General features: G+C 43.5%; 1 protein-coding gene across 11 annotated transcripts in view; it reads right to left on the reverse strand.

The window, feature by feature from the left end:
- Positions 1-12,670, reverse strand: part of CKAP5 (cytoskeleton associated protein 5) — a 105,969-nt gene that overhangs the window by 14,813 nt on the left and 78,486 nt on the right. For 8 of the 11 annotated variants that reach the window (XM_043516079.1, XM_038406739.2, XM_043516081.1 and 5 more), the window contains 9 exons: positions 10,731-10,859; positions 9,835-10,029; positions 9,329-9,464; positions 7,284-7,372; positions 5,936-6,061; positions 4,986-5,135; positions 4,251-4,454; positions 3,862-3,997; positions 2,630-2,823 (listed from right to left, as the gene is read on the reverse strand). In XM_043516079.1, coding sequence (XP_043372014.1) covers positions 2,630-2,823; positions 3,862-3,997; positions 4,251-4,454; positions 4,986-5,135; positions 5,936-6,061; positions 7,284-7,372; positions 9,329-9,464; positions 9,835-10,029; positions 10,731-10,859 — 1,359 coding nt within the window. Of the gene's footprint in view, positions 1-2,629; positions 2,824-3,861; positions 3,998-4,250; positions 4,455-4,985; positions 5,136-5,935; positions 6,062-6,341; positions 6,453-7,283; positions 7,373-9,328; positions 9,465-9,834; positions 10,030-10,730; positions 10,860-12,670 lie in introns of all 11 variants that reach the window. The other 3 variants (XM_043516076.1, XM_038406736.1, XM_043516075.1) reach the window with 1 other exon arrangement.

A 12,670-nucleotide genomic window follows, 5' to 3' on the forward strand; every position in this document is an offset into this window, starting at 1 on the left:
GAGATTCCCAAACCTGAGCCATTCTTTTTAGGTGACAGATTTGAGGAACTATCCCAGATTGGTGGTATCATTAGAAGAGGTTTTGGAAGAAAAATGATAAACTAAACAGCAATAAGTCACCAGGACCAGATGGTATTCACCCAAGAGTTCTGCAATTTCACATGTGAGTTCCTTCAGAACTACTAACTAGTCTGTAACCTATCATTTACATCAGCTTCTGTACCAGATGACTGGAGGGTAGCTAACATGATGCCAATTTTTAAAAAGAGCTCCAGAGGCAATCCTGGCAATTACAGGCCTGACTTCAGTACTGGGCAAACTGGTTGAAACTATAGTAAAGAACAATATTGTCAGACATATAGATGAACAATTTGTTGAGGAAGAGTCAACATGGTTTTAGTAAATGGAAATCATGCCTCACCAATCTACTATAATTCTTTGAGGGGATCCAATGGATATAGTGTACTTAGATTTTCAGAAAGTCTTTGACAAGGTCCCTCACCAAAGGCTCTTATGCAAAGTAAGCTGCCATGGGATAAGAGGGAAGGTGCTCTCATGGATTGGTATCTGGTTAAAAGATAGGAAACAAAGGGTAGGAATAAATGGCCAGTTTTCAGAATCGAGAGAGGTAAATAGTGGTGTCCCCCAGGGGTCTGTTCTGGGACCAGTCCTATTCAACATATTCATAAATGATCTGGAAAAAGGGGTAAACAGTGAGGTGGCAAAATTTGCAGATGATACAAAATTACTAAAGATAGTTAAGACCCAGGCAGACTGCAAAGAGCTACAAAAGGATCTCTTAAAACTGGGTGACTGGGCAACAAAATGGCAGATGAAATTTAATGTTGATAAAAGCAAAGTAATGCCCATTAAAATGCATAATTCCAACTATACATATAAAATGATGGTCTAAATTAGCTGTTACCACTCAAGAAAGATCTTGAAGTCATTGTGGATAGTTCTCTGAAAACATCCACTCAATGTGCAACAGCAGTCAAAAGAAGCGGACAGAATGCTGGGAATAATTAAGACAGGGAGAGACAATGGGACAGAAAATATCAGGTTGCCTCCATATAAATCAATGGTACACCCACATCTTGAATACTCTGTGCAGATGTGGACACCCCATCTCAAAGAAAGATATACTGGAATTGGAAGAGGTTCAGAAAAGGGAAACAAAAATTATTAGGGGGTATGGAACAGCTTCTGTATGAGGAGAGATTAATAAGACTGGGACTTTTCAGCTTAGAAAAGAGATGGCTAAGCGGAGATATGATAGAAGTCTATAAAATCATGACTGGTGTAGAGAAAGTAGATAAGGAAGTGTTGTTTACTACTTCTCATAACACAAGAACTAGGGGTCACCAAATAAAACGAATAGGCAGCAGGTTTAAAACAAATAAAAGGAAGAATTTCTTCACACAACACACAGTCAACCTGTGGAATTCCTTGCCAGAGGATGTTGTGAAGGCCAAGACCATAACACAGTTCAAAAAAGAACTAGATAAACTCATAGAAGATAGCCATTGATGGACCTATTAGCCAGGATGTGCAGGAATGGTGTCCCTAGCCTCTGTTTGGCAGAAGCTGGAAATGAACAACAGGGGGTGGATCACTTGATTACCTGTTCTGTTCATTCCCTCTGGGGCACCTGGCACTGGCCACCATCAGAAGACAAGATACTGGGCTAGATGGACCTTTGGTCTGACCCCAGTAGGGCCATTCTTATGACTGCTTCACATAGGGAGCAAAATTACCAGGAATAAGCGACTGAAGCAAAATAAATTCATTCCAGTAACTTCTATTATTTCCTTGGGGGGCGGGGGGGAAGGAGAAGGAACAGGTAATAGCCTTGGTTCCCATCTCATAACATTCTTCATGTAGGACCTCTGAAGACTTGTGCACACTCTGAGGAATGCTATATTTCACAACTAAGCAGTGCAGGCACAGACATGTACACAATAAACTCCATTCTTTGATCACTCTATAAATACCAGCTGGGAGGTGGTATAAATACTGTGGTTCCCCGTTCCTGGCCAATGGGAGCTGCGGGAGGCAGTGCTTGCAGGAGGGCAGCGCACGGAGCCCTCTGCCCTCCCTCTCCCGCAGGGGGACATGGTGCCAGCTGCTTCCAGGAGTGGTGCAGGGCCAGAGCAGGGCAGGGAGCCTGCCTTAGTCCCACTGCGCCCCGGGACTGGCAATCCCACTGGCCGGATCTGGTCCACTGGCCATAGTTTGCCCACCTCGGTTTAGAACTTCATCCAAGTTTCCTCCGAAATCACCAGAGGCATCACAACATCATTCTAAAGCAAGTCACTATTTACAAACAATACAGTCCCCTAGGACGGGATCAGTGTCAGCATTTACTTATTCCTTCAGTATTGTAGTTTGTCACCTATGGTTACTGGCTATTAGGGGTCCCATAATCTGGAATTAATCAATTAACTTTTAAAGGATGTGTCATGGTAGATTAATTCTGACACCATAAGTAGAGCTCTTTGCATCTATCCCATTATTAGCAGCAGGACATGCCATGATTTCTCATTACCACTTCAGTGTGAATGATTCCCTTACAGAAGATTAAAACCTGGTTCAGGCTACCTCCTCCCATATTCAATCAATCACTCACATTTCCAATCAGCTTGAACACCTGGTCCCCATGCACATTGTAGACAGTCACGATGGTGTTAAGCGCAGCATTGCGGACAGTGTTGTCTCTGTCGCCAATGTGAATTGCCATCTCCTTTAATGCTTTGCCAGGAGTTGGCTGGCACACATTCATGCCATATGACTCAACAAGACATCCCAGCTCTTCCAGGCACTCTGCGGGATCAGAAACAATTTTTTTTTTTTTTTTTAAACTGAAACTCAACCAAGATGGTTAAACAGACAAGTACCCCACTCCAATATACTCTGCAGAGATATCTGAATCTATATTCTGTGGTAATGTCTCTGGTGTCTGTGGCATTCTAGTGCTCAATTTGGTGACAAACAGGAAACTCCCTTCACCTTGTGATCAGGGTTAGAGGTGACTTAGTTTTGAAGGGGGCTTGAATTTTTAAATTTGCCATCCAGCAACCCTTGACAGTAGCTAGTTGCCCCACAGTCCCCCACCCAAATATTGCCATCCATAAGCACATTAGCTTAGTGTTTCTGCTAAAAACGAGCAGCAGTGAAATAATTCATGCCAACATTTAACTATAATGTAATTAGTTAATCCCCACAGACAAATGGGAACAGTTCACACAGCTGTTTCAGGCTATTGACAGACTCTGAAACACAACCTTGCATTAGTTATATTCTGAAACTTCTCTTCAGTACCATAGAGCTAAAAATCTTTAGGAGAAGCTTCAAATCCAATGAATGGTTCTGTGGTGGGGGAGGGGTTGAATTGAGGCAGTTCTGCAGTATTATGGAAAACAACAGAGTCTTCTATACATCAGGACAGGAATAGTGCAACTGGCGGATGGGAGGTGGGTAAATCAATGAGAGCTGAATGGTTAACCATTTGTGCATGTGAGATGTTGGGTTAGACAAAACTAACACTTTCTGCCTAATCACTCTTATTCCAGAGCAGGCCCCTCCCAGATGACTGGGAAGCTGCTTGAGGCATAATGTTTGTGGCTCAGGCAGAGAGCACGCGTGCATGTGTGAGATGACAAGGAGACTTGATATTTCTTACAATCTTCTCATTGTCACCCAAGTTGGTGATATTGTCCCCAAATGCATAACGATATGCAAAACTCAGTTTTCAGAAAATGTTATGGCCAGCATATCCTGATCCACATTGCATTCTGAAATGACTCGGGGGTGTGTATAATGGTACACCAAAGTTCTCCAGCCAACAGTACTATTTCCTACCTGCCCGCTGTTTTGAGTTTTTGGACTTTGTCCCCTCCATGATGAAAGTGAACATCTTGCTGGCTGGATAGATTAAGCACATCCTATTCAGAATGGCACGCACATCCTTGCGGATAACATCTTTTGATTCCCCAACCTGGGGGGTTGAGGAGATGATGATCAGAGAGAGAAAAGAAACCAGGACAGATACTTGTAAATACTCCGCACCATCAGCGTACTTTGCCAGTCTGCATGATGCCAGGCTTCCACTCAAAAATCCAACTACACCACCCACCCACACTATTCAAAGGCAACTGGAGCAAAGCAGTACAGAACAAAACAGCATTAGCTGGTGCCCTGGTAGTGTCCAGCAGCAAGTCATCATCCTAATTTCCCTCAATATGTGGTACCTTCAGGATAAGATATGGGATGAAAGAGGATGCCTCGTTCTCAGTAAGGTGATACTCCTCCTGGCTCAGCAAGGTGAAAAGCAATTTAAGGTATTCAAGGGCCTTCATCAGAACACTTGTGTTGGTATCAAAGAACCGTAGGGTGAGCCACTTCAAGACCAGATCCAGACAGCTGACAACTCCATCTTTTTCGCTCTCCAAATGCTTGAGATAAAGGGGGGAAAAACATCAGGTTGTGCAGGATCTAATATATAAATGGTATGGTCCATGGAAAGAAAAGTGATGAAGGGCAAAGTATAAATCAAAAGCCATGTCTGTTCCAGTAAAATGCATTTATTATAGGTGGTGGCTTCCTGTTGTAGATTCATAAAAGAGATTCCTGGATTTTAAGTCTTAGTGAGACCCCTCAAATATTGCACACTAAGCAACTGTCCCACATTGCATAGTAGCAACTGGCACCTACTACTAGATTTCACTAATGAAATTCAGAGCAGTATCCAAAGTCGAGTAAACAAAGCATTCCCCTCCCTCAGCAAAAGAGATTAATACTAATTGTATTGTCCCTCTGAAAGTGCTCATTTAGGCCTATAACTTAAGAACTGTGTGCCCAAGCTAGTACCATGAAGCCTCCTAACCTATTGCCCACTTAGGAAGAACCCCTAACTTGATATTTCACTGCTGCAGTATTTGGACATCTCATGTTCCATTGTTGTCTGCCATAGGTCCCTAACTCACCTCTACCATCACAGCCAGTGCCTTGTTGTGGTGCTGAAAATCTGTATGAAACATCTCATCTTGTACCCATCTGGCAACACAGCTGGACATCTGAGTCTTTAGCTGCTCGATATATTCATCACGGGGAGTAGTAAAGTTCCATTTCAGCACCTTCAAAACAAGAAACAAAACCAGAACACCCATAACTCAAGGCCAGCAATATACTACTCGTTACTGAGCTGATACCCAAGAGCCAGAGTGCACAACTAACAGAAGGAGCTTAGAGAATAGCAAACTCCCTCCTGCCACCAAAAAATGCACAGGTTTAGAGGTCTGCATCCTTAAGAATGCAAGCAGCAATGCTTCAGTGTATTTGCTAGTATGCTAGTGTTAACACAGGTCATATCTAAGAAACCCCACATCTTTAAACCGTGTCTACAGATATGTGCCCATTTAACAACTTGAGGGTCCAACCATTATTAGATAACCTAAAAAGTGTAGGTTTCAAAGTAAGAAGAGCCTGCAAATTCAGATGTGTTATGAGCGCCAAGTTTGGCAACAGGTGCTTGTTAGAATTAAAAAAAAACCTGATGGAGTCTCTCAGAATCCTAATACTTAGAGATGGAAGAGGTCTATTAGGTCACCTTGTCCACCCCCGAGAGCTTGGCCAGGCTTGTTACGTATTGTACTTTTTCTATTGTTTGGTCCAATCTAGTTTCAAGAGTGTCCTAAAGCAATGAGGTTTTTGCCACTTCTCAGACAGTTTTTGCTTTCTTACACATGCTATGGGGACTGAAGACCTTGTAAACAGCCTATAAGAGATGGACCTTTGCTTTGAAGTATCAAGACATCAAATGAAGACTGGATTCCCATGCGACACAAGGTGCAACACTAAGCTCACAGGTAATAGAATTTACTTCCTTTAGTGACTAAAGCTCCGAAATTGAGTACGCTCTTAAGTTCCCTCTCACCTTCAATCCTTTCTCATCTTTCATTCTCTGCTCTTTCCCATTTGGGACTATGATAAAAATAGGACCTGATTTGTCATCATCTTCCTTCAGGTTTGGCTTACTTGGTATCTTCTTCCCTTGTGCACCCTGAAAAAGCAAAAGTGGTACTGAGCAGAAAGCACTGTAAAACCTATATACAACCCTTCATTCCAAGTGATGCCAGACACCAACCCCTGAGCTCATGCTGACCAAGTGTATGAGAACCAGGTAGAAGCTGACAACAGTGGTTAAAATCCTCAGGTACATGCTCTGGTGGTGTGGAAGCAAAACCCACAGCAAAGTGTTCAATAGCCTTTTTTGAGATAGGACTCTTCAGACTTGGCCAGTGCACCAGTCACCTAGGGGTGTCTAAACCCTAAGTTGGTACCTGTTTGATGGATTTGTTCTTTGTCAGACTGGTATTGCCTTTGGTGAGGCTCGTATTAGCTTTGGACAGGCTGGTATTGTCCTTGGACATACTGTTGTTACCATCAGAATGCTGCAATAGGCCACAGAAAAGGCTTGGTGGTTAGACAACTCAATATGTACCTCTAAATCACTTCCTTTAGACCCTGGAGCCCCCAAACTTGCTGTGCACTCAACAGCGTTAATTCTAGTTTATTGAAAGAGTTTAGATGAAGGAATACAGTGGCTGCAGGCTGGTTTACAAAGACATCGTAACCTCTGATGTTTTTCCTGTTCCAAATCTGTGGCAGGGTGGACTGCTATAGTTGCAGTGGCACCCAACATGGAGCAGCACTTGACATTTTTGCCCCACTTATCTGGTAACTTCAATAGCTAAGTAACAGAACATAAAAAAGATACTAATGGAAGTACAACAAACTCTACAGTTCACGTACAGCCAGCTGTAGCTACCAATGCATCCTTAAGCATCTTCTTTGTGCACTGTGCTGAGATATACACCCTTGGATGCAGTGGACTAAAGTCAGGAATTTCTCTGGCATGTGGATTCAGAATTACTGTTCAAAAATAGATTTTTAATAGTAGAGCTGAATACAAGATTGAGTTTATCAAGATACATTTTAAATACAGACCATATTAGATAAAAAGCCAAAGAGGTTTACAGTAAGGGAAGTTAAAGACCCAGTGATCTGAATTTTAGACAGTGGCAAGCCTATTAAGTAGGACTAAGCAAAAACAATTATAGCAGCACAACAGGTATGAAGGGCATCTTTCACTTAAGAGCCTGTATACTCTCATAGGCTTGCACAGACCACCTCTGTAAAAGCATCAAGGGTTGCATTAACAAGCTACTACACTCCCCAACCGGAACCCAGCTCATTAGTCTTGCATGGGGTCATCACTGTACCTTAGCTTTAGAGGCAGCTCCTCCTGCTTTGGTCTTTTTGGGGTCAGGCTTGGGCTCCAGAGTGCTGGACCCTGAATCTTCAGCAGGTGCTTGGAAACAAAAGATTTCAAACATATTTTGCGAAAATAAGTCCATTCACAAACAGCACATTCAGTTCAGCACTGTTCTTCAGTCTGACTGCAGAGAAGGGGAGCTGCTCATAATGACAACAAAACTCAGTCACAAGGAGAGGCAGGGATTTCACAAAGAGATGCACAAAGGAAGCTTGCTCAGCTCTTACACTGTGTTAAGAGTCAGGTACTTACAGACGTCAACACCAAGAAACTAACCCTCATAGCTAAAAGTATATAAAAATTTTCACATTTTAATCTTCCTCTTTCCTCAATCTTAGTAGATTTCTGGTCTTAGATGGCAAGCTTAACAGGGATTGTTCCTTATTGTTTACATAGGGGCTGCTGAAAAGTAGGTTCAGGTCCCTCAACAGCTTTGCCATGCAGGTACTCTAGAGCAGTGGTTTTCAAATTGCGGGTCAAGACCCAGTACTGGGTCACGGAATGTAAGACACTGAGTTGTTGCAGCTCTGGTCAGCACCGCCAACTGGGCCGTTAAAAGTCCCGTTGGCAGTGCTACCCAGCTAAGGCAGGCTGGTCTGACATTGTGCTGCACCCTGGAAGTGGGTAGTAGGAGAACCGGCCAATGGGAGCTGGGGGCCTGCAGTGTCTGCAGGAAGAGCCATGCAGAGCCGCTTGCACACCTCCACCTAGGAGCTGGACCTGTGCTGGCTGCTTCCAGGGTGCAGTACGGTACATGGTGCCAAGCCAGGTAGGAAGTCTGCCTTAGCACCCCTGCTGCATCGCTGACCAGGAGCCACCCAAGGTAAGCCTGCGTCCCAACCCCACACCTCAAACCCCTGTCCTGAGCCCCCCCAAACCCAGAGCCCCTTCCTGCACCCCAATCCCACACCTCCCCAGCCCACCACCACACCCCGAGCCAACACCACCCCCTAGCCCAGAGACCCCCCCCCTGACACCTCCTACCCCCCCACACCCTCACCCCCAGCTCTGTTGAGTCACTGGCATCAACAATTTTCTTAAACTGGGTTGCCAGGAAAAAAAAAAAGTTTGAAAACCACTGCTCTAGAGAGAGGGGCAGGCATAAACCCAATCACTCAGACAAAGCGACTTCCCAAGTTGTTGCTAGAAGAACGGGACAAGAGGGCAGGATGAAGCCAGTGCACTGTCAGACGTTACCATTGCTGGTTCACAGCAGTTCTCAAAACTGACTATGCCTAACTTCTCCTCTACCTTAGTTTGGAAGTTCCAAGGAGGAGCAGCAGCAAAGACACACAAACAGATGACGCATCGAGACGACCCAACAATCTGCAGCCTCTCCAAAAAGCTCAGAGCAAAGCTGCTCAGAGTACCACATCAGAGGCAGCAGAGAAGGGTGGTGGCACCCTTCCGAGGCTGACATACGACAACTTTTCAAGCACAAAAAACTTTGCCTCTGTTTTTCTGTGGGTTTGATTAATCCAACAGTCACGTTCTACAGACCAGAGAGATTCTCCACATACGAGAATATTTGCATATTAAGCTAGACACACCAAAACCGTGGGAACCAGCAGCTCCAGTCCCCCGAGTGGGGTTTCTATAGGTAGTCCTTAAAAGCTTTTCAGACTATGGAGTGACTAATTCCACAGTAGTATATCTTAATGACTTGACTTCCCTGTGATTTACCAGTACCACACCAAGACCCTGTGATTAACTGGCTTGCCTCTCTATTCCAATGAAACCCATCCACACCCAAATGAAGTTTGTCTTCCACAGACATTCAACCTACTGTACTATCTTGACAGGAGATATTACAGAGTGGTTCTTATTCCCTATACCCTGCTTCTGTAAACAATGGCTTCCCCAAAGGGTCTGTGTCTTACACAGACACACCAGCTTTTCATGCTAGCATGACTGAACATTGAAATTTAGTGTTTCCCTTCAAATTAGTCTTTTCTGAGGAAATTCTTTCCCATACATTTCCCTGTAGATTACCTGATGCAGACTGGAATTTGGCTGGAGCTCCTCCTCCTACCACTTTGGAAGATGTCTTAGCAGGAGCAGCTGGTTTGGCTGGCATGATGGCTTTGGCTTTTTCAAGCATGGCCAGTACCTGATCTTTGGAAGTTGGCTGAAGAGAAAGATGCACATACAGAGAGATATGCCATAGTCTATGAACATGGGATAAACCGCTGCAGTTTAAAAGTGCAGTGTGCAAGAGGCTAAATGGAAGATAGTTTAGCCAAAGGGACAGTGCTTTGAGAATTAGAAGTTATAATGTGGTTAAAACGTATAACTATTTTCAACCACACCCACTGAAGGTCAAGTATGTCACACCTGAAGTCAGCAGTGATTCCTGAGAGTTTACATGGCTCAAAAACAACATTCACAAGATCACTTTCTAGTAAGAGTTAGACATTTGCCATAGACATTACACTCACTTTCACCTGAGCTCATTCATACACTGCCTTCTTCCTCAGGTAAGAGTCTAACAACAATACCTTCAGCTTGCCAGTAGCTTTCGCCATCTTCTCAAAACCGAGATGCATCATAAAGAATGGCAGGGCATCCTGTGCTTTTTTACGCACATCTCCATTTCGATCTTCCAAGCAGGAGTATAGGTGAGGCACACACAAAAGCAAGTCGGAAGGAACAGAACGGAGAGTAGGCAGCTTGTCAGCCAACCAGCCCAGAAGCTGGAAGGAAATAGCACAGGTTAGCTTTGCCCTTCAGAATATGATCACCGATGTCTGAAATATGCATTGTGGTAAGGAGTCACCAGCAGTCTCGATAGGAGCAGAATTAGTTGTGTGAATTAGTTGAGAGGACCAAAACTCAGCTCAGATATTCACCATTTACAACCATCCTGATCTTCAACACTAAAGTGCAGCCCACTGAGACTACAGATCCTAGTATACAAGTAATTTGATTCAAGTGGCCACGCTCCATTATGGCTACTACTCCAAGTTAAAGATGAGGGCAGCATTTCAGAGCTGTGCATTACTCTTGGTCAGTAAGTTGCACTTTGGGCATCCCTGGCTCAAGCAACATCCCAAAACCTCAGCTCTGCTCTTAAGCACCTGTGCATAAAGGAAGACTCATTTGAGGAAAGCAACACCACTTAGTTAGTTTGGTTTAATATGAGCACCGCTGAAGTTTGAATTTCAGCACCACCAGTGAGAGTAACTCAATACCATCCTTGATCAATTTTATTTTACACTGTTACAAGTCAGTACACAAACTGCATTACACATTTCTTACCCTCAGGATACAGTGCTCAGTTACTCCAGTCTGCACTAGCCTCACCCCTTTATTTCTATAGTTGTGCTCAAACTATGGCTAAGCTGCAATTCAAAGGTATAAGGAACAAATTCATGTACACAGTACCAATCTTTACCTCTTGTCTTAAGAAAGGGTTTTCTTTTTTGAGCTCCTCAGACAGGTCCTCTCCTTCCAACCATTCTTTCATGCCAGTCTGTTCTGTCCAGGCATTCACGGTAGCCAGAGCAGCAGCACGTACATTGTTCTGTAACAAGAAGATAAAAAGTGGGGAGGTTCTGGGATCACCCTTTCCATTACAGATTAAATCATCCTGCACCAAGGACTCACATTTTTGTTCACTGCTGGGAAACCCAAGTCCCAGCATCACAAAATGCAACTCAGATGGAGAAATCTCTGAAAAGTAGGAATACACTAGTCAGACAAGTTTAGGTAAAGCCTGACACAGAAAAGGAATGGGAGCATCTTTGAAAGAATTTTGTCTGCTGTCCCTCCCTAATGAAAGGATAATCTCAAATCCAAAACTCACAAGAGGGCTAAAGATTGAGGTTACTTACTTACATGGAAGTTAAAACAGGTTTAGCATGTTTATGAATCCAGGCAGGATCAGGACATACCTCCAGCTCCTTTTCAGTAACCCAGTTTATTGTGGACCACAAATTGAATATGAGCCAACAATGTGATGCAGTTATGAAAAAAAGGCTAGTATTCGGGGGTGTATTAAAACGAGTGACATGGGAGATAACTGTCCTGTTCTACTCAGCACTGGTGAGGCCTCAGCTGGAGCACTGTGTCCAGTTCTGGGTGGCACACTTTAAGATATGGACAAGCTGAAGAGGACAGCAACAAAAATTTAGAAAACCTGACCTATAAAGGAAAGGTTAAAATACTACGTATATTTAGTTTTGAGAAAAGAGGACTCAGAGGGTACCCAATTACTTGTCTTCAAATATGTTAAGGGTTGTTAAAGAGGACAATGGATTGATTGTTCTCCATGTCCACTGAAGGTAGAAAGTAGTAATGGACTTAATTTGCAGCAAGGACTACTTAGAAAGATTTTCTTAACTACGAAGATAGTTAAGCATTGGACTAGGCTTCCAAGGAAGGTAGTGAAATCATAATAATTTGAGGTTTTTAAGAACAGGTTATACAAATACCTGTCAGGAATGGTCTAAGTTTACTTGGTCCTGCCTCAGCACAGGAGGCTGAACGAGAGGACCTCCGGAGGTCCCTTCCAGCCCTACATTTTTATGAACTGCCAAAACCCAAGTACTTCTACTTCAGGGCATGAACTGATCATCAGCTGAGGTCAAGAAGAATGCTCTCTCACTCCTACACACTCACAGCATGATCCAATGCTTCCAAGTGACACCTAAAAAGGGAAAGGCAACAGCCTGCTCTGAAGCAGCTAATTTACACCCCTGTTCTAGGATGCCAGGCTACATGGAATAGAGTTTTATAGACAATGTAACATCTCTATTAAGTTCTGACTACATAGATCTTATTTACTTCAATCTATTCAATGCACCTGTCACACTAAGCAAAAACAGAATTTAAACAAACTCCAACCCAACAAAAGAACAAAAACAAAAAATCAAGTCTTTTGTGATATTCCTCCAATAGAAGCATGTTTAGGACTGCCAAGATATGTTTGAATAGACATTCTGAGAGGGCCCATGTTAGCAGGATTTTTTTTTACAGCTAAAGACTGGACAAAAAGCTATGCACCACCTGGGGGTAGTCACTGAACTAACATAAGTGCTCACTCTACCCATAGAGCTAGGCCTGGCACCGATCCCTGCACAGCAAACCAACTTGCTGCCCTAGTACTGCTAACCTGGGCTGTATCTTCTACATTGAGAAGCAAAGTTTATAAAAAAATCAGTTTAAAATGAAGAGCTGGACACTGTGCATAAATGGGCTGTATTGTACATCCTGGACATTGAACAAGAAAACCATCAGCTTAACCATAGCACAGACAGTATTCATATCTGCAGATAGTAAATCTGCAGTCACTTGGAAGACAGATCTCCGAGTAGCATTCAGAAAGCTTCTGAA

Source organism: Dermochelys coriacea, chromosome 6 (genome assembly GCF_009764565.3).
Source record: "Dermochelys coriacea isolate rDerCor1 chromosome 6, rDerCor1.pri.v4, whole genome shotgun sequence".
In the NCBI taxonomy this organism is placed as follows: Eukaryota; Metazoa; Chordata; order Testudines; family Dermochelyidae; genus Dermochelys; species Dermochelys coriacea.